Below are 26,969 nucleotides of genomic sequence, written 5' to 3' on the forward strand. Positions count from 1 at the left end.
ACCCGGTCTTCCTGCAACATGCCCGGGGAGAACTGGAAAGGGCAGACGTTAAGATTTTAACTACGGGCAGAGGGAGTGATGTCAGCACAACACTGTTTTATCCCGAATGTCTGTTTTTTTTATTTAATTTAGAGCTGCCTTCGTTTCCAGACGGGGAGGTTCGGCAGCCGGGCCTGCTGCGACAGACCTCACGCTTGTCCGCGCGGTCAAATCAAATCATCCGGATGTCAAAACCCGCGATGTTGTGTCGATAACGTGTCAGCACCGTGCCTGGAACCGGAGAAGACGCAAGCGGCGGCGGCGGCAGCTGCTTTCTGCCCCACTGCAGCCATCTCCACCTCGGCTCTGCAGCCGTGCCGCATGAGTCACGACGGCAGCGATGGCACGAGATGTAAACAGGAGGCGGGCTCAGGTAAACCTAACTTGCACCTCAGGAGCCAATGAGGCGCCGCGTTCCTTCGACCCCCCGTCCTGCACCGCGACCAGCCATTGGTCGGCCGCCGCGTCCATACGGTGTCAGAGCGGTGCGCAGCTCCGCAATCACACCGCGGAACGAAGGAGAGGGCGAGAAATGATTAATCTGTCAATGGTAAATTTGGGTTCGGGATGAGGCCGCGCTGACATTCGCCCTTCCACAAAAGAGAGACGATGCACGCGGGCGAGCGCGCGTGAGTCCGAGTGAGAGCGCGAGCGCAGGTGATGCTTGTGTAACCGTCCCGGGTCCCGCCGCTCGTCTTTGCCGCCTGATCCGCGCGGTCGTTTCAGCACCGGACAGCGACCGCGACCGTCGGGCTCTGACGCCACCGAGGGATTCCTGACACGGGGGTAGGCTGCCGCCCGCACCGCAGTCCTGCACACTCGGGTTACCCTGCAGCGGGCTTTTTTCCCCCCCCCCTTTTGATTGTTTAATATTATTGTGCGAGTGGGCGCGTGTGTGCGCGCACGCAGCGGGCGAAGCCTGGTTTAACCGTGCTCGGCGCCGCGGTTGGAGCGTTTGGGGCGCAGAGGTTTGTTCTGTGTGATTCATTGAGTGTCCTTGAAGGTCCAGGCTTCGTGCGGCTGGTTGTGTTGGATGTGCGTTTGTGAGGTTGGGGGTGGGGGGGGGGGGGGTGATGGTGATTGTGGTAAGCAACTGCGCAATTGTCTGTCCCTGTCTGTTCACATCGCGCTTTCCTGCGTCTCTCTCCTCTTGCTCCCGCAGTCTCTCCGACCCTCGCTTGGCTCCGGGCGATGCGCGGCTAGATGACTTCACTCCACCAACAAGCACCGCGGTATCCTGGACTAATATAGCAGCGCCACAACCCTCCCACCCTCTCTCTTTCTCTCTCTCTCTCTCTCTCTCTCTCTCTCTCTCTCTCCGTCGCTCAATCTCTCTCTCCATTCGCTGATCCCAAGTCCCTCTGACTAAAGGCACCATGGGAAACCGTGGCATGGAAGATCTAATCCCGCTGGTCAACAAGCTGCAGGATGCCTTCAGTTCCATCGGCCAGGCCTGCAACCTGGACCTGCCGCAGATCGCGGTGGTCGGCGGCCAGAGCGCAGGGAAAAGCTCCGTGCTGGAGAACTTTGTGGGCAGGTAAAAGTGACCACCACAAATAGGATAATCCCCTCTCCCGTCGACCTTGGCGATGACATAAGAGGCCTACGGGGCCGACCTCTGTGCAGAGTTCAAACCACCTCAGCCGCTGTTGCTGCCCACGATGAGAAGTTTAGGCCCCCGAACAGGAGATATGTGGGTCAGAGCAGCACCAGTGGGACCCCAGCGCTGGCCCAGCACCACCAGCAGCCCCAGAAACACCCGCCACTTTTCAGCTCAGTCAGGGGCGTTTGGACCAGAAATAGGGCAGTGAGGGCTCCCACTCCTGTTTCAGACGCTAATAAGGCGAAATTAAGAGATGCCGCTAATGAATTTACAGGAATCTCTGTCTCGTTACGGCTGCTACACATTAAATACTGATTTAACAGGAGTAGTAAAGGTCAGTCTGTCATTGAGACCGTTAACAGCCTGTGATGTTCATCGGGATCGCGTCACAGTCCCGAAGACGAGAGCAGGACATTCCCGTCCCTTCGTCTCTCATAATTCCCTCCGGCAGTACGACTGGGACGTGGAAACGCTGCGGAACACGAGCGCGAGCCATCGTCTTGTGCTCAGCCGGCCTGGAAGAGACAGACCTCCTTCTCTTGCAGCCTCCACGTACATGTGTGGTGCTCCAGATGGATGCATAGATTTTGTTCTGCTGCAGCCTCGTTGATGCCCACGTTGCTAAGTAACGGTCCATCTGTCCAGCACAGCCTCTGAGTGGACAAGGAGCCCGACTGTCTTTTTAAAAAAAAAGACATCCCACTTCAGGGAGTTCCACGGGTCAATGTATGTTGATGAGGTTCTTCTGAGCAGACTGTGTGTGTGTGTGTGTGTGTGTGTGTGTGTGGTGTGTGTGTGTGTGTGTGTGTGTGTGTGTGTGTGTGTGTGTGTGTGTGTGTGGGGAAGTGGACGCTGTCCTGCTGTTGACCTGGACACATCATCCCACATCAGTCAGAGCAGCAGCGGCTTCAGGAGCCCGTTTCAAAATGGCTCCTGTCAGCTGACGGCCTCGAGTGACATTTAAACCTCAGGAGCCGTCCACGCCGCTGGAATCTGTTCAAGTCTTCCCTGAAGTTGCCCTGAAACGTCGCCCTGTTTGTAAAGCGTGCACGGCACGCGCGCGCGCACGGTTTAACAGATGTGCTTTGTCTGTTTTGAAGGGATTTTCTGCCCCGCGGGTCTGGCATCGTCACCCGCAGGCCTCTGGTTCTTCAGCTTATCAACTCTGCTGCAGGTGGATGCGCACATTTGCACGCCCACACATCATCACCATCATCATCATCACCATCATCATCATCACCCCCTCCAAATTTGAAATGCTTTGTTAGCCGTCGCTAATCCCGCCTTTCCGTTTTTTCTGCACAGAATGGGCCGAATTCCTCCACTGCAAAGGGAAGAAATTCACGGACTTCGACGAGGTGCGCCAAGAGATCGAGGCGGAGACGGACCGCGTCACCGGCGCCAACAAGGGCATCTCTCCCGTCCCCATCAACCTCCGGGTGTTCTCCCCCCACGGTCAGTTCTCGCCAGTCGACAACGGCCGCGGTGTTTTCCCTTAAAGTAACCCACCTCCTCCTTGTTACTCAAATTTAAAAGAAGCCCAGTTTTTTCCACCATCTGTGGTTCTTTTCCGGTTGAAGGCGGCTGGAACCGGAACTGTGAATTGTTTGGCAGAACGTGTACTAGTTTATTTGGATTTTAAAGACACCATCTGAAGGATTACAGCCCACTGATGGTTAGGTACTGAGAGAATTATGAGAGCTAATGCTACTGGGGTTTTTTGGGGGGGATTCTAGTATTTTAAAACATAAAAACGAAGTTTTTTTTACGTTTGACTTGTAAAATGAACAGTTATTTAAACCTGAAAGGGTGTTTATGATAACGCTAATCACTCCATGGTCATTTATAATAGATTTTATGGCTAACGTGGAGTCAAGAGGTTCTAATTTTAGAGTTTTCTCTCCCTTGAGAGTACCAAAGGGGGCCCAAGTCTGCAGAAAAACAAGCGATCAGAGTAAAATCTGCCAATGGACGCCTCAGCCAGGGCGTCGGTCCGGTCGTCCCCTCTGACATCGAGCTCCGTCCACTGTTGCAGTGCTCAACTTGACTCTCATTGACCTGCCGGGTATCACCAAGGTGCCGGTGGGGGACCAGCCCGCAGACATCGAGCAGCAGATCAGAGACATGATCATGCAGTTCATCACCAGGGAGAGCTGTCTGATCCTGGCCGTCACTCCCGCCAACACTGACCTGGCCAATTCGGACGCTCTCAAACTGGCCAAGGACGTGGACCCGCAGGGTAAGAAAAGACCAGCTGGTGTCCACATCTACACCAAGCTAACGTTTCTAGCAGTCCTGCATGTGACCAAATGTGACCATTAATGCTAAAACACTGGTCAATACCTGGGTAATTTGCAGTTTTGGCCATTTCTGAGGGAAATATCAGATCTAAATACTGGGAGCGGACTGAGCAGACCTGAACAAGTCATCCTAGCCTAGCCGCGAGGATGCTGCTCAGCTTCTGACCTTGTCCTGCGACATTTTTGGCAACATGATATCCCAGCAGGGAAAATTAATCATCGGAGATAAAGACCCCCTGCAGAGCTTCCAGAGAAGGGACCATAACATGCTTCAAACACCTCCAGTATCACACCCTCTTTATACTGGTCCACAGCCTTCTGTTTCAATTGACTGTATTTAAAATAATGTGATCATTTCCCCTCTTTTCTAGGTATGAGGACTATCGGAGTGATTACCAAACTGGACCTGATGGATGAGGGCACAGACGCCCGAGATGTTCTGGAGAACAAGCTGCTGCCCCTGCGGAGAGGTGGGATGGCTCTATTTCCTCGGTTACTCTTCCATTTCTCTTCCTCGCCGCTGATTTTGGTGAAATTTTGCTCAGGTTACATCGGGGTGGTGAATCGCAGCCAGAAGGACATCGATGGTAAGAAGGACATCAAAGCTGCTCTGGAGGCCGAGAGGAAGTTCTTCCTGTCCCACCCGTCGTACCGCCACCTGGCTGAGAAAATGGGCACGCCGCGGCTCCAGAAAGTGCTCAATGAGGTGACCTTGGACAATTCTGGTTCAGGAGGGGGCCTGGGCTGGTAGGAGGGGGGGAGGTGCCAGCGCCCTTGCTTATTTCAATCTTTAACTGGCGTTTTCCTCCCATAGCAACTGACCAACCACATCCGGGACACCCTGCCCGGGTTCCGCAGCAAGCTGCAGTCCCAGCTGTTGGCTCTGGACAAGGAGGCAGAGGAATACCGGGGATACCGACCCGATGACCCGTCCCGCAAAACCAAGCAGCTGCTGCAGTCAGTCTGCGCGTTTTCTCATGGTTTTCGTCCACAGCAGAGATCCCCCCCCCCCCCCCCCCCACCCCCCCACCCCCCCAGCTCAGATGCCACCGCTGACCTCTTCTCTCTTTGTTTAAGGATGGTGCAGCAGTTCTCTGTAGACTTTGAGAAGCGGATCGAGGGCTCCGGAGACCAGGTGGACACGGTGGAGTTGTCCGGGGGAGCCAAGATCAACCGCATCTTTCACGAGCGTTTCCCCTTTGAACTGGTCAAGGTGATCTACTGGATCTACAGTCGTCTTTTTGCCCCTTTCAGATTGGTGTCATGTTCTTTACTCTAATTATGCTGTATTCTGCTCATCACCAGGACCATGAAATCAGTCCTTTGAAGACAAATATATATAAATATGTCCCCTTTTTCACGTAGATCTCTTATATTTGATGCAACACAGAGAATACTAATGACAATATCTGTAAACTATTCCCATAATCACAGTTATTTTCTGTCTTTTATCCTCGCTATAAATGGAATTTCCCCTTTGTTATCAGCCAGTTCTTGTTTTCTCAGCTCCTCTGATGCGCTCTAGAGTAGCTTCATGCACCATCTCCTCTATTATCTGCGTGCGCTCACACTCGCTGGCTGTGGGAAAACGGCTCTTTATGTTCTTGGCCGTTCTCCTCTTGCGGCGTCGCCTTTGGCAGTTTCTCAACGGCGTCTCCTCTCCGTTGTGCTCAGATGGAGTGTGACGAGAAGGAGATGCGCCGCGAGATCAGCTACGCCATCAAGAACATCCACGGAATCAGGTAGAAAGATGCCGACACTGACGCACACGACAGAAGGAGATCATGAGGGAACCGCTTCTTAAAAATTCTTCAGCTTGACCTTTTGACCTCCCGATCCTCTGCTCACCTTCGGGAGGACACCGCTCCAGCTCTCCTCCTCTTCGATCCAGCATCCATTAAAGCCCTTTTGGTGCCGTTTGTTTATGCTCCAGAATCCTTTTTAAAGACGGGCGAATCGTGAAAAGGAGACAAAAATACAGATTTGATTTAGGTCTGCAATAAAATAGTGACGTGATGTTGAGATTTATGGAGCAGGGAGGAGCGTGAGGCCTCTGCGCGTTGCTATATTGACCTGGCTGCGGTCAGGCCACCATAACATAAAACATAATTCATCTCCCAAAGAAAAGGAATTCTTTTAAAACCCAACTTCATTCCAGTCTAAACTGTCGCCCCCCAAAATAGCAAACGTTACATCCAGGCCACATTTCTGAGATTAAACAAAAGATTTCATGTAGAGCTGCTGTTTACCTGTTTCCTGCCTGCTGCCAGGACCGGACTCTTCACCCCAGACATGGCCTTCGAAGCCATTGTGAAGAAGCAGGTCATAAAGCTGAAGGAGCCCTGCGTCAAGTGCGTGGACATGGTCATCCAGGAGCTCATCAACACTGTGCGCCAGTGCTCCAACAAGGTTAGCCAAACGCTGTTTACGCTGAGCTTTCCGAAGAAACCGGAGCTTCGGTGGGAGATAAGGGAAAAGAAAGGCCTGGGTTTGTTCTTCTCACAAAGATCTGCGATGCGTTTTCAGCTGGAATGCTTCCCCAGGCTGCGTGAGGAGACCGAGAGGATCGTGACCTCGCACATCAGGGACAGGGAGAATCGAGCCAAGGACCAGGTACGCTTTGGGAAGCGTGGAAAGCGTTTCCCAAATAACAAATGATGGGAACACGATAGGAAAAAGAAGCTAAGGTGGGAAGGATTGAAATTAAAGCAACACAAAGCTTCAAAATAAAGCAGCAGCTGTATATATTATTTACACAGCTAACATAAACAGACAAACACAAATTGAACATATAGCAATGAATTAAACCACAAATGTTAGAGAAAAACAACAGAAATGATAGCTCGTCCGCTTAGCGCCATGCTAACAGAGCCCCAGCCAAGAAGAACTAATGACTCTGTCCTAAACGAACCCAGATTACTCTGTCTCAGCTGGTGAATAACCACAATTGCTTCCCTTTAAACGTTCCGTCTTGCAGGTTCTGCTGCTGATAGACATCCAGCTTTCTTACATCAACACCAACCACGAAGACTTCATTGGCTTCGCCAAGTAAACACTCTATTAACTTGTCTCTGCTCTGATGAATTATTCATGATTAAGGACGCCAGGCTTTGCAGAAAGTAAATGTTTGGACAACCCATAACCCTGTCATGCTGTTCTCCACTGCCACCCCCACCCCCAACCCCCCCTTCTTATTGCACAATAGCGCACAGCAGAGAAGCAGTCAGACCAATAAGAGCCAGAGTTCAGCAGGAAATCAGGTGAGCATTTGTCACTTCCTGTTGCGTCTTACACTCACAGCATAAACATGAAGCGGGGGGGAAGATGGCGACCCCCACCCAGAAACATGACGGCCGCCGTAGATATATATGTTTTTAAAAAGAGAGCCGACCACTGAAATGAACGCATCGCACTTTGACTTCAGCAAATCTGTTGCACATGTTTTTTGGTCACGCCCACTGTAGTGTTGTGTTGTTATTGTGTTCATATTAGCGTGCATGCTAATACAGGCACTGGTACAATGCTTTTGTTTGCTCCTTTGGGTTTCATGAGTATAATTCGGTCAAGAAAACCCCCAAAAAACACACTTTGGGTTCTGTTTTTTGATGCCACCATCATCTTTGTTGAGACGTTTCCTTTTGTTTGAACCCCTCCCTGTGTCATCAAGGTGCCACTTTGCATTTCATCCCCATCCCTTAGCGAGATTCTCAGCCGCACTCGTGTGCGTGTGTGTTGGTGAGTATGGCTCATTGCGGGTTTTGATTTGCAAATGTCACGTGTGCCTGCAGTAACACCTCCGCCCATCGCGGGGCGCTCTTCTGCTTCAGAACCTGTCGCTGTCTCGTTTGACAGCTCAATCAGGGCGAGGGCGTCTTTTTAAGAGTTGCTCCGGGAGAAGTTGCCCTTTTGTTTCTAAATGCCCCGCGTTCCTTCCTGTTGCAGGCCTCTTCTCCTCCCGCCTCAGGCCTGATTGTAAGACTTTCCTACCTGATTCTCTACTCTCTAACACCCCCTCCACCCACCGAGGTCCACAGACTACAAGGGGTTGCCAGTTTAGCTGCTGTTTCCTGTTTGAAACTCTAAGATGAATCAAGTATTTTCAAAATCCTGCCAGAAAACAGCAGGAGAAAGGTTTCACAATGATTCGGGGTAACCTCCTTAGTGAGTCTTAGGCGGTGCAAGGTTGACAGTAATCTAACCCATTAATCACTTGGCACTGCACCCACGGGCACTTGTGGGCTCAATACAACTAACTCCAGCACACACACATGCCTCTCCCTAATGCGATTGAAGCACGTAACACAGTTGTCACTTAACAAGCTAACACGGGCCTCTTCCTCTTGGCATGACACCGCACCCACACGCCGCCACGCGCCGGTCGTCCGAGTCAGGTCACCGCGTCGCCTGACTTCACAGGCTTTCACTTACAAGCTTCTCGCCTTCGGAGCTTCATTTTACTCTCGCGCCTTTGCCTCGCGTGTGCGCGCAGCTTCTAACCATCTGACCCTCGCTCAGGTCATTCGCAAAGGCTGGCTGACCATCAACAACATCAGCATCATGAAGGGAGGAGCCAAGGAGTACTGGTTCGTGCTGACTGCTGAGAGCCTGTCCTGGTTCAAGGATGACGAGGTGGGTTGAATTCTCTGTAGTTCTGCGTGTGTTTTAGTGGAGAACGGCTTAAACCTCCACCCAAACCCGACTGTTGTGCTCGCTGGATGGGCCCATCAAACAGAAGAAGCGTCCCTCTTTTGAAATGACACATCAGACCTCTTTTTCTTTCATCCAACCTTTTATTGACTTTAGTTCATATCACAACACACCAGAAATACACAGACCCGCAGAGCAAAGCGACACTACCCCCCCCCCCCCCGGCGCAGCATTTGGCCGGTCCTGCTGGCGTTCTCGATGGGCTGATGTCTATCTGCCTGTCTGTGCCTGCTGTACAGGTTGGAGGATATTCTGCACAGCAAGTGGAGATAGGCAGACACACTGCAACTCCTCCAGCCAGCCGCTGCCGCGCCGGCGTCGCTTCGGCATCTCTGCAGCCCCACAGAGTCCAATTTGAAGCGATAACGGCGTTTTTTTTAAAGAAAAAAAAACCCAACTTTATTATTCACAGGCGTTAGCGCCGCGTCAGAAAGAGCTACATACTGTGGTTGCGTCCTTGCGTTTTCCTTTGTCTCCAAGTTTCTCTCATCCCCCCCCTCTTTCTTCTCTCCCCACCTCTTTCCACTGGGAGTATAGGCATTTGTCTCTGCAAATTTGGAACAGCCCCAATCTTGACCAAATGTTCGCTCTCAGACACCCAAAATACACGCCACACTCAGACGCCACCCGGGCCTGCAGGCATTGGCTCGCCATTTGATACTCTACTGTGGTAATATCGGAAATTATAGACTTTGAGGTTTCGCCTTGTATATTTCTGTTTTACACTCTGTGAACTATCTTCCACACGTGTGTGTGTGTGTGTGTGTGTGTGTGTGCGCGCACAGACGCACGTTCACACACCCTCCTCCCTCTCTTGGTGCGGTTGGCAGTTACTTTGGAACTCCTCGCATTCCTGGCAGGAAAATCACAAGTTTTTAATCCAAACATCAACCTCCGATGTTTTGGCAGAGAAAAACCCCTCTATTAAAAATCAACACCCCACGCCCATGTCAGCGCCTTGGCCTTCCCCTCAGCAGCCAGCTGCCCTTTTGGGACAGAGTCGGGGTTTGATCCCTCACATGCAGGGAAATGGTGAAGGAAAAAAAAAAAAGGGTGCAAAGTTTTTAGCTGAAAATGTGACACAAAGAGGAAAAGTGAAGCCCTTCTGCACGGGAGAGATGTTTGTGCAGTCGTCCCGGTGCCCTCTGCTTCCAGCCTTCCATTATGGCCACCCACTGAAATAACTTCACTGGTGGTGTCTGGCTGGATTTTCTAACTCGGCTTGATTGATTGGTCTGTGTTAGATGCTTTGCAGCCACACTCGCTCCACCCCCTTCCAGAGGTCCACATCTTCATCAGAGTACCAGGCTAGCAGCCTCATTCATGCCATAAATTACACCACTTCACCTTTGTCTACTGGCCCCGGGCGGCTTTCCTCACTCTGGCTGAAAAATTTAGATTCTCTGGAGATTTTTTTTTTTCTTTTCTGGTGTGTGTGGGCGGGTGAAGCAAGTTGTCAAATCAACAGTTAGCGTTAATTGAAAACCGGTGACGTGTGTTTATTCCGACGAGGAGAGGGAAAGGAGCGGTGGGTGTTAGAGCGTCCTCGAGACAAACGCAGGCGAAATGAGAACTCGTACCGATTAAAAAAAAAAAAAAAAAGAGCAAACAGTGAGGAGGAAGGAACAGCTGCACATTTTCAGAGACCTGAAATGCCAGGACGGCGACAGAGAAAGAGCGGTACAGAAAGAGACTGACAGATGAGGGTCCGTGCCCAGTCTAACCAATGTGCAGACTACTGTACACCAGTATGACAATGAACAGGTAGTCTGAACACTGGGTGGACGGAGCAGGGTTGAAGAGCCAGGCCTTGTGTGCTGCTTTCTGCCATTCCAGATGCTCCTCGCTCTGCCCTCCCTTCGCCCCCTCTCCATTTTGGTCGCCAGGATCCCTTCTACTGAAAAATCGCCCCAAAAAACGGCTCTTCATCCTTCTGCGCTGCTCTCTGCGCGCCTCGTCTCTCGCCGTGTTTATTTGTTGTGGTCGGCGGCTGGGCCCCCGGGTCCCCGCGAGGTCCATCTCGGTCGGCGCCGGCCACGAAGAGTATCCAGCCTTGACGTGGCATATTCGCTCAGATGACCGGGACGGACTGGCTGCGCGTCCAGGGAGGGGAATATTACGAAAAAAGAGGGAAAGAGAGAGACAGAGGGAGTGAGGGAAGGAGAGGAAGAGGGAGGGGACACGCGTGACCATATTTGGGCTGTGGTGACCCCTTGGGAATTACAACACAGCAGAGTTTGCAGAGTTTTCACAGTCGCCCTAAACTCACCAATCCTTACCTGTGGCCATTCGCCACTGCTCACGGGGGCCTTCAGACGAGGGCTTCCTCCTGCAAATCTTTCGCAAATCCAGTTTTGCGTGGCTTCTCCTTCCTCCTCTTCTGCCCGCCGTCTCTTTAACGTCTCCCTCCTTCCCCGCTTCGCTGTGTGCTGCTAAGCACTACCAGATGTTGAGTTTTAACGCCAGGCTGTCATTTAATCTCTCTCTCTCTCCCTCCTTTCAAAAAAAAAAAAAAATCAGGCAGGAAGTGGGCCCCTCTGGAATGGAAAGAAAAAATATTGAGAAAATATAGAGGGGGAGGGATAAAAGAGCAAAGACGGATAGTTGGGAGAGATGCGGGCCAGGATGGAGTGTGAAATGACAGGCGGCGTTATCAGGGCCGCTTTGAGGGCGCCGCCGCTGCTTCTGCCTCCGAGGATGAGCGTTGTTTTTGGAGCGGCGGCGGACGGATCCTCCATCTTTACCACAGCCGGAGGGTTTACTCAGCCTTTAGCTACAGCGGCTCCCCCTAACAAAACGCACCATGAACAACGACTGTGCCTTGACCCACACTGTAATGTCTTCCACATGTGTTCCCCCCCCTCTACACCCCCCCCCCCCACCCGCCTCCCACTCTCACGTCTCCCCCATTCTTCCTCCCTCCTGTCAGTGTCACCCTTTTTCTCTTTTGCTCGCCACATACTCTCCTTTAGAAAAAAAAAAAAAGGTTGCAAAACTCCATTTCACCTTTCGCTCGCGCGCCCGCGCCGTGCGCGACTGTCCGGCGTCCTTGTAAAGGAGAAAATTACAAACAGGGCGAAAGGAGTGAGTCACAGCGGCGCTCCTAATTCAGACATTCTGTTTCCCTCGCTCACAGGAGAAGGAGAAGAAGTACATGCTCCCCCTGGACAACCTGAAGGTCCGCGATGTGGAAAAGAGCTTCATGTCCAGCAAGCACATATTCTGCATTTTTAACACAGAATCCAGGTTGGTCGGAAGTTTTTTAAAAAGAATCGGACAAAATATATGTTGGCGCAGGGAGGAAAAGATGGGACGTAGAAACTCACACTCCTTTTTTTGTAAATACCCTTTGTGTACTGGGCAAAAACCACCGAACGTGTCGTTGATGGAGGACCGGGACGAACTGAAGTTTACATTTTATTTGAATCAGTGTTAAATGTTTTTTTTTTTCTTCAAATCATCCCCTTTAGTCATTGGTGAAGAATGTCCTGTAAAAAACTTTTATGGTAATTCAGTTTCTTCATCCACTTGAAAGATGGCTTGACTCAACACACACACACACACACACACACACGCACACGCACACACACACACACACACACACACACACACACACACACACACACACACACGGACAAAGTTAAACAACAAAATTTCCCACATGGAAGGAAGCACATAACCTAATCCTGTCAATACTTCCAGATGTCATCGTTTTGAGTGTGTGTGTGTGTGTGTGTGTGTGTGTGTGTGTGTGTGTGCATTTTAAAACATTCCTGCCTGGTAACATCAAGCCCCAAACGTGTATTTGATTAAAACCTCACCTCCACCGCACTGATTTGTTTGCGTGGAGGTCGGTGGGTTTCTACGAATGTCTGTTGTCCTCTGTGATCTTCAGGAACGTGTACAAGGATAATCGCACCCTGGAGCTGGCCTGTGACTCTCAGGATGATGTAGACAGCTGGAAGTCATCTCTCCTTCGTGCCGGGGTCTATCCCGAGAAGACCGTCACAGTTAGTAAACTCATTTGTTCTGTGTACATTCGGTGTGTCACTGGAAATTACACCATCTGGGTCCACATCTTTAGACAAAACAGTTTTAAAATCAGAACCTGTATGTTGTTGGGCAGCGTGAAGTTCTTTTTGGTAACTGTTATGCACCCGCGTCTGCAGGTTGAGAGCGAGAGCACCACCACTGCGGATAACTTCTCCATGGACCCTCAACTGGAGCGCAAAGTGGAGACAATCCGCAACCTGGTGGACTCCTACATGGCTATTGTCAACAAGTGCATCCGGGACTTAATGCCCAAGACCATCATGCATCTCATGATCAACAATGTAAACAACCATGACGCCGATGTTCATTATTGCAGCTGTTCAAACACGTTCATTAGCCCGCATTTCCTCTTTTGACCACCAGGTGAAGGAGTTCATCAACGCGGAGCTCTTGGCCCAGCTGTACTCTGCAGGTGACCAGAATTCCCTGATGGACGAGTCCCAGGAGCAGGCCCAGAGGAGGGACGAGGTGCTGAGGACCCATCAGGCCCTAAAGGAGGCGCTGGCTATCATCGGTGACATCTCCACCACCACCGTCACCGTTCCCGTGCCTCCGCCTGTGGACACCTCGTGGGTAGGAGGCAGCGGTCGCAGGTAAATGTGCTGCAATCACTTCAATCCTTCATATCATCTGTAAATCCTCTCACAGTCAGCACTGACATCACTGCCTCTTCCCAGGTCTCCCCCACCCAGCCCCACGGCCCCGAGGAGGATGTCCTCAGGCCAGCGCCCAGCTCCCCGAGGGGCCCCGCCGCCACCAAACCGCCCAGGACCCCTGGGGCCCTTCAACAACACTGCTGACAGCCCTCAGGCTCCCAGCCGTCCCAACAGGGCCCCTCCTAGCATCCCTAGGTAAAAACATCCCACTTAAATGTCACAATCATCTGCATAAAATGGCGAGTTAACGTATCCTTTTGTCGTTCTCCTCTCTCTCTCACGCTTTTATTTACTCTCCATCCCAAGCCGGCGACCCCCGCCATCTCCCACACGACAGGTCCCACCATAAGGATCTATCAAGGAGCTCCTCATATCCTCACCCTCTCCAGCCCTCCTCTCTTAGCCATGGCTGTCCTGTCCTGGTCTTTCCTCATTGCAGCCCCATCACCTCCTCCTCCCCCACTGACCCTCCCTTTCCTGCCAGGCGACGATGCTCCTATATCCATGTACAGTATTGTCTTGTGGTGTATGTGTACGTGCGCTCGTTGCTCGCCCGTGGTCCAGGTTTGCTTTAGCAGATCCACTACCCGGCATCTGTCCCTGGAACCCGCACCGCAATAACCCCTCGGTCACCCACATCTGCTGCTTCTACCTGAAAATACACTCAGTCGTATTGACCTACTCATTCCAAAATGCAGCATGGCACATGAGCTGCTTTTATTGCATGGGAGTGTGTGAATGTACAGTGCGTGTGCGTATATGTATGTGTATGGGGGTGGGACTAATTGCCTATATGTAGGCCGAGTTTAATTTAGTATTGTACTATTAATTTATTGTAAAATACCCCATTAAGTGTTAATGATCAGCTTGGTGTTCTCTTATAGGAACAGAAGTTGAACTCTAGTGTGTGCGCGTGCGTGTGTGTGTGTGTTGGGCTGTGGTTCCTCGTGTGTGTGAGAGAGACCACGCGTGCATGTGCTGTCCGTCTGCACGTTTGTTGCTGTTTTCGGTTGTGTTTGTTTTCACGGTCCGAGCTGTCACAGAATCACAGAACCACCATCGGTTAATGTTGGACTGTTGTGAGTTGTTCCTGTGTTGTGGTAGCAGCCGTACTGTACACACATAGCAAGGCCGAGGAGCGTCTTCTGGAAGCCGCCTCAATACCGCATTTAACCTGGTCATAGGTGTCCACCTGTGCTGTATAAATGGTCCAGTCGTGACCCTTGCAGCCTCAAGCTCTGAGCCAGCCGCTGACTGCTGACAGGGAACCTTGCGGCTCGGCTGAAAACGGACGCAGCGGTTCCCTCGTTTGCGAAGGAGAACATGCATTTACATGTTTCCATTTAGCCTTTTTCTCAGGTTTGAAACATGCAACTCCATGCACATCCCAAACGGGCCCTCTGCCTCTCTTCTTCTGCTCCTCTCACCTCCTACTTCCTCTCCTCAGTCAGCCTGGAGGCGTCAGTCAGCGTCTGTGTCAGAGCTTAAGGTGCTGTCATCAATGTTCAAGTGCTTCTGTCAGTTTGTTATTGTGTATATGGGCCTAACCTGTGTTCTGATGTATATAGGTAATGACTAAGGAGATACTGTACCTGTGGACTATAGAAATCATCAAGGATCCTAGCTCTTTAACTGTTCTTTGTGTCTCTATTCACTAAATGCTCTCTTCTCTAATTTAGACTGCCTTATTGGCATGAATTCTATATTGCCAAAGCTAAATGTTGAAAGAGAATCAGAAAGTTGAAAGAAAAAAAAAAGAAGCGGCTGAATACCGAGAACAAAATGGTTCCTGTGATGTTCCCGTTGTAGTGAGATGGCATTATTTAGCAGAGAGCATCATGTTAAGCTGGGAAATTGCATCAGTTTGTTATTTTCTGTGTCTGTATTGCTCCTGAATAAATTTCCTCCTTTAATTGTCTGGCCTCTTTTTAAAATTATTATTATTGTCGATCATTGACGCAGCCTGGTTTGCAGATTTCTCAATGGAGCGGCAAAACATTTTTTTCTTTCTGCATATTCTGAAACTGCTGTTCTACTGTAACTTACACATATTGTGGGGAAGTCTATTTAAAATGACAACATGCAAAAACAAATGACATAATCATTTAAACAATGTCTATTACCAGGCATTAAATGGAATGTGGTGAATTTTCTCCTCTCTAGACAAAATTAAGCATTTACCGTACATGTGACATTTCTTTTTAATTTGCCAAATGTTGCTGGAAATATATTCACACAAATAATTCCCCCGATCAACCACATGGTGGAAGGAGAAGCGGGGTTTGACCTTTGTCACAGGCAGCCATGTGGCATTTAGGTGACTCATGGGGCCACGTGGTGTGCCACGACGGGCCACCTGTGTTCGTCATTGTACATTTTAATCTTATTTTTTCGGATTCATTAAGCCTTGACCTGAGTGAAATGTCGTCTGTCATTAGGCAAAGGAATTACTGAAGGTTGTACACGGTCAATGTCTCCCTCTAGTGACTAATATAAAGTACTTTTACTTCTAAAATGATGAATATTGAGGAATAAAAGCAGGCGAATGCCCGGGTGTAATTAGCGCCAGATGTATTGGAGTTTATTTTCCCACTTTGTATATATGGACGACAGACAGACAGACAGACAGATAGATAGCTAGATCTCTCTCAGTCCATGATCATTAAAACCATACGATCAGTTCACAAGTTTTTGCTATTTTCCTGACTGAAAGACAAATAATCATACTGCAATATTCGACGACTAACTCCGACCACCCGGGCCAACCCGTTATACATAAAACGAGCGCTCCTCGCCCCGCCCCTCTGGGTTTGAACTGCGCAACAGCGTCTCTGGCCGCTGATTGGTCCGCTGAGCACCGACACGGTGACAGTGGCAGGTTGCGTGGGGGACCGGGGCTAGCATACCTCAGTGAGGAACTGCGACATTTGTCTGGCTCCGCAAGAAACTACAGGTGGAATTCATCCATCGCCGTTTATTAGACTCTTCCGCCATTAGGATAAAAGGCGATTCTGGGTACGGAAATGATGTCCGTTCCGGCAGGAGAGGGATGAAGATGACCCCGCTGTTATGGCGAGTTGTGTCAGTGTGGCTAAGTGTTGCTGTAGTCTTTTGGTAAGTAAATTTAAATCCCCCCGAGTAAAAACACATGTCTTTACAGAGACACAGACAGTCGTGGACGGTGTAAGGTAACAAACATAATTACCACGGCAACCAACGCTAGGCAACTAGGTTATCGTCGGAATTAGCATGTTAGCTTGCTAGCATCGATAGACTCCTGTGATGTGGCACCAGTGACTTGTGACTGGTGGTGCTGGAGCCAAGTGATAGCATGTTAGCTGAAGCTAATAAGTAAACAAACCGTGCAAAGTTTAATAGCCATTCAAGACGACTTGCTTCTCATGTGATTGCACAGTTTAAGGTTTCTCGACCATAAGATGTACCTGTCTGCGCTGTGCTGCAAACTGGAACCGGAGGATTGATGGCTGAAGCAGCACCTTTGGCACACGGAAGTTTAAAAGTGCTGAGTCTTAATATCAGAGCTAACCAGGTTTGGTTCATCTGCTCCTGACAGGATTAAAGAGCTCTCAGATCATCAGTCACGTCACTCGTCTGGGAGGCTGCAGAGATTATGTGGGATGATCATAAGCTGTAGTCTTTATGTTGATGGTTAGGAAAACAACCATATTGGGGGATTGGAGAAGGGGACATGATGTAATGGGGAATTAAGATGTACAGCAGGTCGGTGATGTTGAGCTGACCCACATTCATCTGCTCGGAGTGAAAGCAGCCACGGTGGAATTGGTTTTCTAACTGCATTGTGCGAGCAGCAACATTTGATACGGCAGTAATAAATATAGCAGCGCAATCATGTGAGATTCCTGTCACAGATGTTGGAAAAAACCCACACCGCACTTGCTCCCGATACAAGCCTCAGTTTGGAAGTGTGTGTGGGATTTCAATAAAATCTCTTTAGTTGTGCAAATCAATTGGACAAACATCCCCATTTCCAAGGCCTTGACCCAGAATCCTGGAATGTTGACAGTTTGCAGTCATCCTTGGAATGTGGCCTAGACTGGAACCGGACGTAGTCCTCCTGCCAGGATCCACTTATTACATCAATCTCTGGAATATACAACACATCCTAAAGCAAATGTCTTTGGCCTGCAAACTAGTAGCCTATATTTTACAGCAGGGTTGTCAGTATTTCCTAGGTATGATTCACGTTGAGCAATCCAGAAGATTGTGAGGAGCGTATCTCGACAACCTTCTGTATCTCTGCAGGCAGATAAGATAAACTGGGTCACCGGCTTTAACACTGTCACGCTGTAATCAAACACTCCGTACGCTTGGAGTGTTGATGCATTAATAAATGGAGTGACGGACTGCCTGTGTCTCATAGGTGCCTTAGTTGCTATGCTGGTTGCACAGCCTCTCACCAGGAGGCCCACAGGACCCAGGCCTCACAGGACATCGATCCACAGGAGGAGTCATGGGAAAAGGTTTGTTATCCGCATCACCAGTTTACCACCGTCGGTCCTTTTCATTGGTGATTTGATTTGTTGATTCTGTGACGTACGTGTTGTCGACGCTCGTGATAACTGTGCGTTTACATGTGTGTAGGCTGAAGAAAGCTGGGCGTCACCTGCCCTACAGGCCTCGGACGATAATCATTTGATAGCAGAGGATCAGCAAAGAGAGGAGCAAGCAACACAGGAGGAGGAGGAGGAGGAGGATGAAGAACCCTCTTTAAAGGTGGATCCCAGCTACATCACTAACAGCTGTTTAGTGATTGTCCCTGTAATATGTTTAAGGCCTTTTGTCATCGTGCCGTCCGACTAACCTTTCCCTCCAAAGCTCTGATATCTCTCCTCTCTCCATCAGGTTCTTGGAGTGGAGGAGAGTGTTGATAATGCACAGTTAGAGACGGACGGAGGACCTTTGCAACCTGAGCCAGAACCAGAACAGATCTTAGAAGATCCTCCTCCACAGCAGGACTCGCCGTCCCGCTCCCCTTCTCATCTACGTGTCTCTGCTGATGCTCAAGACAACCTCAACAGCTTTGACCCGCAGCCTGACACCCCAAACAGGTGACCTGTCCTCCGTTTAATCTGCTCACTTTCTGCTCCAAACACTAGAAAACATTTTAATCCTCCTTAAAACCTCCTCTAGATATTAAATACTTGTTTTTATTTCAGCCTTTCCGACGAGGAGTCTGATGCCTCCGGAGCTGAGATCAATGATTCCGACCCCCCTCCTGCGAACTGTGAAGAGGAAAACCCATATGACCGCGACAGGTGGGACTAGAGTTAAAATTCTCTGCTTGGCTTTTGTCTTGAACATGAGTGAAAATGCTCCCTCTTGCTCCCAAAGCAGCCCTCCAATTGTTCTGGAGAACACTTCCAACGTCCACACTGCGGGGACTAAAAGCCAGCCCGACCCTCCCCCGAGCTCTCCGGCCGCTCCCAGCTCGCAGCACAGAGACGCCAACACGTCCCACAACGTACAGCCCCACATGGCGTGAGCGGTCTCCCCCGAAGGAGCCCCCCCAGCGCTGACTTTCCTCCTTGTGTCTGACAGGACTTGAGCTCCCCCGTTGCCTCAGACTCCGATCCCACCGTGAGCTGCAAAGACCCCGAGGACATCCCCACCTTTGATGAGTGGAAGCGGAAGATGATGGAGGTGGAAAAAGAAAAGAGTGAGTGGCATTGACAGCTGCGGTAGCAGGCGCGGCGGAGGGAAAGGTTCGTTCCCGTGGAGAACGGGACGACCGTCATACACGGGGGGGATGCGGTGTTCACACACGGTTCCACGGGAAGAGGCGTTGCTGACATCATCACGCCAATAATGCGTGCAGACACTCAAGCTTCAAGGTCAGATCTGAGCAGTGGGAACAGGCCCTAAAGCATCAAAGATGACACCCTTAGTGTAGGGAGGGCTCACACTTTAAATCTTCAAGTCAATTAGCACATTCCCGTCAGAGTTCTTTCCTGGGAGATTTAGCAGCTTTCCCGTGTGTGCTGGGGTGTCTAAGATACCCATCTGCACCAGGCAGGGTCACGGATCCAGAACCACCCGTGCAGGCGTGCGCTACACTGATGAACCCAAGCTGTTGCACTATTAATGGTCATCTTTCTGTTCCCCCTCTTCAGCTCAGGCTGTACATACGGCCAACAGCGGGGCCTCGCACGTGGGGAAGAAGGTCCAGAAGAACTTCAACAACTATGCTTCAGTAGAGTGCGGAGCCAAGATTCTTGGTTCTAACCCAGAAGCAAAGGTACTGCACGTTCCCAAAGATAATCCACGCGAATGGGGAATTTGCAGGGTGGCCAAATATGGACTGATAGTTCCTTTAATCCCTGCAGAGCACTTCAGCCATTTTGATGGAGAACATGGACATGTACATGCTGAACCCCTGTAGCAACAAAATCTGGTCCGTTTCCGTTTTTTCACTGATGCAACCTGAAACCTTCTGGAAGAGAATTCTCATTTCTTTGTTTTCCTTCCTGGTCCTCTCTCAGGTTCATCATCGAGCTCTGTGAGCCCGTCCAGGTGAAGCAGCTGGACATTGCTAACTTTGAGCTGTTCTCCTCCACACCCAAAGACTTTATCGTCTCCATCAGTGACAGGTGAGCCCCCTAGTCACCGGACGTGTTTATTATCGCGTAATAAGATGGAAATATGCGCTGAACCGTACGTGTGCTTGAGCAGATATCCAACCAACAAGTGGCAGAAGCTGGGCACCTTTCACGCCAGGGATGAACGCACAGTCCAGAGCTTCCCTTTAGATGAACACCTCTATGCTAAATATGTGAAGGTGAGCACAGCAGGTCTTCACTTTCCCCTTTTTTACATTAGAAGCGTCTCTGTTTGGTGCGAAACAAGTGCAGAAGCTTCTTTAAAGCAGCACTTGTTTCGTACCTACACCCTGGAAGCGGTTCCGGCCCGTTAGCGCTCTGTTCTTCCCAGCATAAAGAGCTTGTAGTGTTTTATTTAAGCAAAGGACGGCCACGCTGTCCTGTTTTGACTGCATGTGTATATTACTTTAATTTTGTTCCTCTTCTTCCTGTCTCTCTTCTGCTTCAGATGTTCGCCAAGTACATAAAGGTTAGCCTGCTTTTCCTTTAGAGGTCTGTGTCCAAGTGAGATAAATGGCGAGGGGGAGGAATGTGTGTGTGTGTGTGTGTGTGTGTGTGTGTGTGTGTGTGTGGTGTGTGTGTGTGTGTGTGTGTGTGTGTGTGTGTGTGTGTGTGTGTGTGTGTGTGTGTGTGTGTGTGTGTTTTGGGTCTCTTGTTCTATTGATGCAGTATTCTGAAAGCTAACTCTCTGCTTCCTGCTATGTTTCACTGATGTAACATCTGATTGATTGTTTTATGTTCGGAATTGACGTCCAGGTTTTGTCATTTAAACAACGATCGTGCGTCTAAGTCTGCAGTTCCTCCTTCTCATGTGTGTTGTCATGGTTTCAATCAGTCCGATCCACAATTTCACAACCACAAGTGGTGATTGGCTGGTGATTGTAACAGCATTTTGTTCCAGAATAACTGTTCTTTGCTTTGACTTTCTTTCTTTAGGTGGAGCTTCTGTCCCATTTTGGGTCCGAACATTTCTGTCCCCTCAGCCTCATAAGGTCTGTGACTCTGGACAGATTTGTGTTTTTACTTCATTCTCCATAGTTCTCATTCTTGCAGTGTAGTAACAACAGGAATCCAGCAAAGATTCCATGTTTACCTGATGGGAACTTGTTATATAACCTATCCATTCTGGCTGGCGTGGAGCTGATTACGCCATGTTCTGGCGTGTGTCCAGCTCACCCCTGTTCACCCTCACCCATCTTTTGTGGGAATGAATGCACGTGTTGCCACGTGGCCGATCCCTGCCGGTGGAGACGTTTGAGCTGTTGCTGCGGCTCTTTTTGAATGCAAATTGTGGAACTGAGCCGGATCAGAAAGGAGCGTTTAACACGTTAGGAGAGGCACTCTCACACATGGGTGTTTTATATTCCACAGGGTGTTTGGCACCAGTATGGTGGAGGAGTATGAGGAGATCGCTGATCCTCCAGAGAGACCAGACGATCTGGATGATGACTTTGGTAAGAATCGCCACCATCTGCATCAGAATCATGAGGCAGGCCGGGCCAGCCTGTTTGAGTCTGTGGCCCTGTTCTCTACAGATTATCCTCCAGGATATACACCTGAAGCCAAGTTATCAAAGAATCTGATTGGTTCCGCTAAAGGTGGGTTCACCGGCCCCGACGACGAGCGCGGTTGGATCATTTGATCCGCTCTGACTGTTAACTGGCCCCTCTGGTGTCCGTCCTCTCTTTAAGATGCCATTTTGAACATGGTCAACAACATTGCCGTCAACGTTCTCGGGGGAGGGGCGGAGATGCAGGGTATGACCAACAAAGTGACGACATTCCCACCTCTTTTCCCTTTTAGTGCAAGTCATGAAAATTGAAGAGTTTTTCTCCCCGATTTCTTTGCAGGCAACGTCTCATCACACGACGTAAACGCGACTGAGCCGTCACCAAAAGAACCTGCTGCCCAGAACCCACCTGATGACGTTCCTACAGTGTAAGCACGCTGAGAGGAGCGCTGTTAAAAGAGAAGCATTTGCACGTCCTCTCTTGATATTCTGCTGTTGATCTCCCTCTGTAGTCCTGAGTCTGAAGTGGAAACCAGTTTACCAGATCCTAGCATCCCTACCACCATAGCCCCCTCTTCAGAGACTCCTACCACCCATAGGAGCGATCTTGAGGCCCCCCACGTGGAGGAAGAACCTGCCCTTCCTTCAGAGAAAGATGAGGAACAGCCAATCAGCTCAACAATCACTCTTTTGGAAAAGGAAGAAGAGTCGGACGAAGAGAAAGGGAAAGGGAAGTGGCGTTATGTCAAGCATCAACCGGGAATCCCAAACCACTGTTCAGCACTTCCTCCACTTTCCTCCCGCTGCTGCTGCAACGCTTCGCTCCAGGAGTATCTCCATCAGCGCTGTTCAGCATCACTGTCCAAAAAGAGAAAGTGCCAAGCCGTGCGGCAGAAACAGACAATCCCATCTATTGAAACACCTGCTTGGCAGCGACCCCTGTTCCCCTCTGGCTGGCATGAGCCTCAACAGCCTCACAGTGAGGAACATCAGCCCCGTGAAACAGAACAAGCGGCTGAACCGGAGCCAGAGAGCAGCGCCAGCCCCTCAGAAGCACCGCAGCCTCCAGAGAACACTGCAGCGTCTCACAAAGACTCCATTTTGGAACTTCCCCTGCTGGAGCCCAGTCAATCCTCAAACCTGCCCAAACACAGTGTCCCCGACTCATCCTCTGCCAAGCCTACTCCTGGTGTAGAGACTCCGCTGCTGTCTTCGGGGGAACCAGAAAAAAACCAGGATGCGCCGGCTGAGGAGAGGCACATCGAGCCCTCGGTCTCTCCCAGTGGGTCCAGTCACGCGCACCCCGCTGTCACGGTGGACGAGTCCTCGGTGGTTTCAGCGGAAGAGACATTTAAAACTGTCGTTTCTCAGCCTGACGTGAACACCCCAGATAGAACAGATCAAATTCTCAGTCCCACCGCCTCCCCTTTTTATCCTGACCTGCCTATTTTCCAAGAAGCTGATAGTGTTTCCACCGAAGGACCCGGCCTTGTTCCAGATCTGGGCTCAGAACCGGAGCCCTCTAGTGGCCACCCAGTTATTACAGACACCAAAACTGAGGAGGCCCCCGACGACGCCTCCGTAGCCGCCTCCTCTGCCGCGGCGCCTCCTGTCTCGCCTGCCCCACCTGCCTCACCGTCCCTCTCAGACATCTATGCAGACCCCCCCAATGGCACGGAGCAGAACGGGAACCAGGTGCACGGCTCTAGCCAGAAGGAGTCCGTGTTCATGAGGCTCAACAATCGCATCAAGGCCCTGGAGATGAACATGTCGCTCAGTGGTCGCTATCTAGAGCAGCTAAGTCAGAGGTGAGCCCCCCCCCCCCTCCCCTGAAAACTGATACTCAGGCGTTACCTTTCCTTCTCTAAATTGTAGATATCGAAAGCAAATGGAAGAGATGCAGAAGGCTTTCAACAAAACGGTCATCAAGCTCCAGAACACCTCCAGAATAGCAGAGGAACAGGTGAGCAGAGCGCGCCTTTCAGACGGCGGCTCAAAATAGCCCGCACGGTCGCTCACGTGACTCGTGTTTGTCATTTCTCTCCCACAGGATCAGCGACAGACCGAGTCCATCCAGCTGCTCCAGGGTCAGCTGGAGAACATGACCAGGCTGGTTCTGAACCTGTCTGATCGAGTCAGTCAGCTACAGGTTGAGGTAGAGACAAACGCTCCTGGCACAAATCTGTCATCTCCAGTCAGGATGATGGTTATCCCCCCCCCCGATCATATCATATATTTAGCCTGTGCCCATGACATCACGAGGACGCTCTGCTATGATGCGCGTGTGGCTCGAGCTACTAGAAAGGTCTGATTTGTGATTGCGCACGTGACCCTGATCAAGCGCTGTTAACGTTGGTCTGTCCCAGGTGTCGGAGCGGCAGACCTACTTGGTGCTGTCGCTGGTGCTCTGCTTCTGTGTCGGCCTGCTGCTGTGTGCCAACCACTGCCGCATCACCGCCGCTCCTCCGAGCACAGAACCAGAACCTCCTGTAGGCAAGAGCTACTCCTACTGCTGTCCTGAAAGGTAGGAGGCTTCAAATGGACTGGTACTGCCAGTGAGTGCCTTAAATGGCTGCTTCTCATAAAGCCACTATATTGATGCTATTAATCATCAAGAACATTGCAGCTGGGATCTTAAGCGCTCCGGCAGACATGAGTCATTTCTTAATAACGGCGCTACATGCAGTCGTTAACCTCGGCCATTATTGTTTCCTTAATAGACAGTTCTCATCCTGCGACGAGCCGGGCTTGAAGAGGAGCGCATCCTACCCGCTCATCCACTCGGAGTCATTCCAGTTAGCCACGACTGAAGGCGAGCACGCTAATCGGCGCTATGCTAATCAGGCGCTTGAAGCGGAGTCCTGGGATGCTGTACTGATAATGGTCTTTTCGCCTCACAGGCCCAGAAATGCTGCACACGGAGGACACGCAGAGTCTGTGCACGGCCAACAGAAAGGTGCAATCAGGGGTTATTATCTTCATCAATGCTCACGAGCTGCGGCCTATTTATGGTGGCTAACATGTCTCCTTAATATTGTCCCTCACACAGAAAAGGCGCCGTAAGATGAAACCCACGGAGAAAGTGGAGACGTTGCGGCCGTCTTTTCACGCGGCTCCAAAACTGTGCAACGGAGGGTCTCTGTGCAACGGAGTACCCGTCACCTCAATCCCCGCACCCCTGACCAAAAGGTTACTTCCCCCCGTGTTCAGAGACTCGCCGTCAGAGGGCAGCTCAGAGGGGTCTTCCCACTCGGACGACCCCTCCTTCTGTGGCATCGCCACATCCTGCAGCAGGATCTGCGACTCGGTGCCTCCGCCCAAGAGCCGGACTGAGAAGCGGGCGTCCAGACGCAGGCGTCCTAAGCCCGGATGTGCCGTGATTGACTTTCTGCAAGCTCCAAAGAAGGACAAGGGGAAACTGCTGCAGATCTCCACCATAGAGGACATCATGAAGAGGACCAGGGAGCAAAGCTCCGGCACGTTCGGGGTCAACGTCGCCCTCTCGGGTCCTGTTTGACATTCAGGGGGGGTCCCGCCTCGGCTCCTTCCGAAAGCAGATGGTTATTATTTATTTCTGAAGAGATGAAGCTCCAACGTAGGACGAGCCCGTCGGCCTCCCTCTCCCGTTTGTTTCTTCTGCTCGTCCGTCACAGGTTGTCATTTGCTAAAACAGCTGATGTTGTATTGCGAAATTCTAAAATAATCCCAACAGAGCACTTTGGTCCGTAGGTACGGGGGCAGGAACAAGACAAATTAAAATAATCCAGACAATCTGGCCACATCTGTTGAATGTCTTTTTCTCCTTTTGGCTTCTTGCACATCCCCCCCCCCCTCTCTCATTTGATAGACAAGGCTGAAATGATGCAATACTTTAATGGAAGCCTTCTCAAGTGTAAACACTCCTAATCTGTCGTGAGGACAGAGTTTCTCTGCAGACCTTCACATCCTTGCACAGCAACGCAAATCAGACTCTGTACTGTACTTGAAAAATTAGGAGTCATTTAGCTAATTGCATCAAATAGCTGGGGCCAGTCACGGAAAATCAGTCTTCAAAAATAAATGTTGGTTCACAGACACTTGTGGAATTCATTAATTAAGATGATTTAAAGGCACGGACCACTGGGGGAGAGGCCTCTCGTGTAGCGGTTCCTGTCGGCTCCACCAGGGGGCAGTGCGACCATTAATGCTTGTTGATCCGCAGCCATTATTTTCCATGTGGTGACTCATTAGACGGGATGGAGGTAAATAAGTTCACGGGCTGTGAATCACGCGCTCGTTTGCTTCTTCCACCACCGAGGAAGTAACAAATAATCAGACTGACCTCCATCTTTAAAGGGCTTTTTCCTGTGAATGTAGGATGTGTTTGTGCAACAGCATCAATGCTGTGGTTGTGCTGCTTTTTTCTCATTCTTTTTCCCCCGAGTGGAGGGGTTGGGGGGTTGGGGTTGGGGGGGCTGGATTTGTTCCATTACCCTGGCTCAGGCCATCTTCTGTTCTCAGTGCCTGCTGTGGTCAGTCACGGTCAGAGTGATGGTGGATGTGAGAAATTAGGTTAAAACCTCTTTATTCGCCCGACCCGGCTGGGTTAGGAGACTTTGAGAGATAAGCGTGCCTGATGCTCTTTTTCCACCCCTGTCATTCTGCTAACAGAAATCTTTCTCTTTGCCCGTACCTCATTCCAAAGATTATCTGTAAATGTACTGCTGCAATCCTCTTTTCCCCGCGCTCTCTCTCTTTATCTGCGCTCTCTTATGGGCTGAATATTCTCCCTGGGCCTGTATGTTTTCATGCCAGTGTACAGGTGTCTCCTCTGCTCGCTGCTCTCTCAAGCGTGATTCCTGACAAGCTCTTGACTCCTGGCAGAAATGATCTCCCACCGCTCTCAATAATAAGCTGACGGGCACTCAACCTATTTCGATTTGTGTCGGGTTTGCACGTGGCCGGGATTACGTCCCCTGGAAACAGATAAGGGGAGGCGAAGCTGCATCGCCTGGAATTCAAGTGCTGCATTATCTGTGTACAGATTGTGTATTCTTCCACGAACTGGCTGCGCTGATGTAATCTGGCTGTCAAAATCTGTTTTTCTTTTTCCTTCTTCCCTTCTCTCTCCTCTTGTCTCTCACGCTAACCTATAAAGCAGAGATTTTTCCACTGGCAAAATGGCCTCTCGAGTGCTGATTCGCCGGCGTTTAAACCTGCAGCGCGCCGTCTCCTGAGCGTCTTAAAGAAAAATAGGCCCCGATGAGGTCGTCAGCTTTGTTCGGGACAGAAGCATAAATGTAGAAGCTCACGCGTGACTTGCTGCACAGTAGGATTTGGTGCCCCCTGGTGGCGAGAAGTTCCCGCGATGGAGTCCACGAGTGGTTCCGGTCCAGAGGGCTGTTACACTGTAAAATGATGACGGCGGATGGGTGAAATTAATGAGCACCGACGTTGAGATTCAGGTCCTTCGGACATGGTCAA

General features: G+C 50.5%; 2 protein-coding genes and 1 long non-coding RNA gene across 6 annotated transcripts; 2 read left to right on the plus strand and 1 right to left on the minus strand.

The window, feature by feature from the left end:
• Positions 1 to 391: 391 nt before the first annotated feature.
• On the plus strand, positions 392 to 15,271 carry dnm3b (dynamin 3b). Of its 2 annotated transcripts, none has more exons than XM_057056897.1 (21): positions 392 to 412; positions 1,202 to 1,576; positions 2,743 to 2,816; positions 2,948 to 3,097; positions 3,678 to 3,881; positions 4,314 to 4,412; positions 4,488 to 4,648; positions 4,757 to 4,899; positions 5,020 to 5,155; positions 5,617 to 5,684; positions 6,213 to 6,351; positions 6,469 to 6,555; positions 6,920 to 6,990; positions 7,148 to 7,202; positions 8,458 to 8,571; positions 11,786 to 11,895; positions 12,545 to 12,659; positions 12,819 to 12,983; positions 13,066 to 13,295; positions 13,380 to 13,553; positions 13,665 to 15,271. In XM_057056897.1, exons 2-21 carry the CDS (start codon positions 1,416 to 1,418, stop codon positions 13,705 to 13,707), a joined length of 2,499 nt encoding a protein of 832 aa, XP_056912877.1. In that variant the 5' UTR covers positions 392 to 412; positions 1,202 to 1,415; the 3' UTR covers positions 13,708 to 15,271. The 2 variants fall into 2 exon arrangements, with proteins under 2 accessions (XP_056912877.1, XP_056912875.1); XM_057056895.1 differs by lacking the exon at positions 392 to 412 and adding an exon at positions 516 to 825.
• LOC130538947 (uncharacterized) lies at positions 8,713 to 11,056 on the minus strand. Its single transcript, XR_008954004.1, has 2 exons — positions 10,929 to 11,056; positions 8,713 to 10,742 (listed from the first exon to the last, which is right to left on the minus strand). It is a non-coding gene; the product is annotated as an uncharacterized LOC130538947 (long non-coding RNA).
• Positions 15,272 to 16,182: 911 nt separating the features above from the next.
• LOC130538889 (SUN domain-containing ossification factor-like) lies at positions 16,183 to 26,666 on the plus strand. 3 transcript variants are annotated; one of them, XM_057056861.1, is made up of 24 exons: positions 16,183 to 16,472; positions 17,761 to 17,860; positions 17,982 to 18,113; positions 18,243 to 18,448; positions 18,557 to 18,655; positions 18,732 to 18,861; positions 18,939 to 19,056; positions 19,511 to 19,635; positions 19,724 to 19,791; positions 19,880 to 19,987; positions 20,070 to 20,175; positions 20,445 to 20,465; positions 20,933 to 20,988; positions 21,368 to 21,450; positions 21,532 to 21,594; positions 21,688 to 21,753; positions 21,847 to 21,934; positions 22,019 to 23,314; positions 23,382 to 23,469; positions 23,557 to 23,661; positions 23,873 to 24,030; positions 24,227 to 24,318; positions 24,407 to 24,462; positions 24,556 to 26,666. In XM_057056861.1, the coding sequence occupies exons 1-24, from the start codon at positions 16,408 to 16,410 to the stop codon at positions 25,021 to 25,023; spliced, it is 3,897 nt and encodes a 1,298-aa protein (XP_056912841.1). In that variant the 5' UTR covers positions 16,183 to 16,407; the 3' UTR covers positions 25,024 to 26,666. The 3 variants fall into 3 exon arrangements, with proteins under 3 accessions (XP_056912841.1, XP_056912842.1, XP_056912844.1); XM_057056862.1 differs by having other exon boundaries at positions 18,735 to 18,861; XM_057056864.1 differs by lacking the exon at positions 20,445 to 20,465.
• Positions 26,667 to 26,969: the final 303 nt, after the last annotated feature.

The sequence above is a fragment of the Takifugu flavidus genome, chromosome 15, assembly GCF_003711565.1.
Source record: "Takifugu flavidus isolate HTHZ2018 chromosome 15, ASM371156v2, whole genome shotgun sequence".
Taxonomy (NCBI): domain Eukaryota; kingdom Metazoa; phylum Chordata; class Actinopteri; order Tetraodontiformes; family Tetraodontidae; genus Takifugu; species Takifugu flavidus.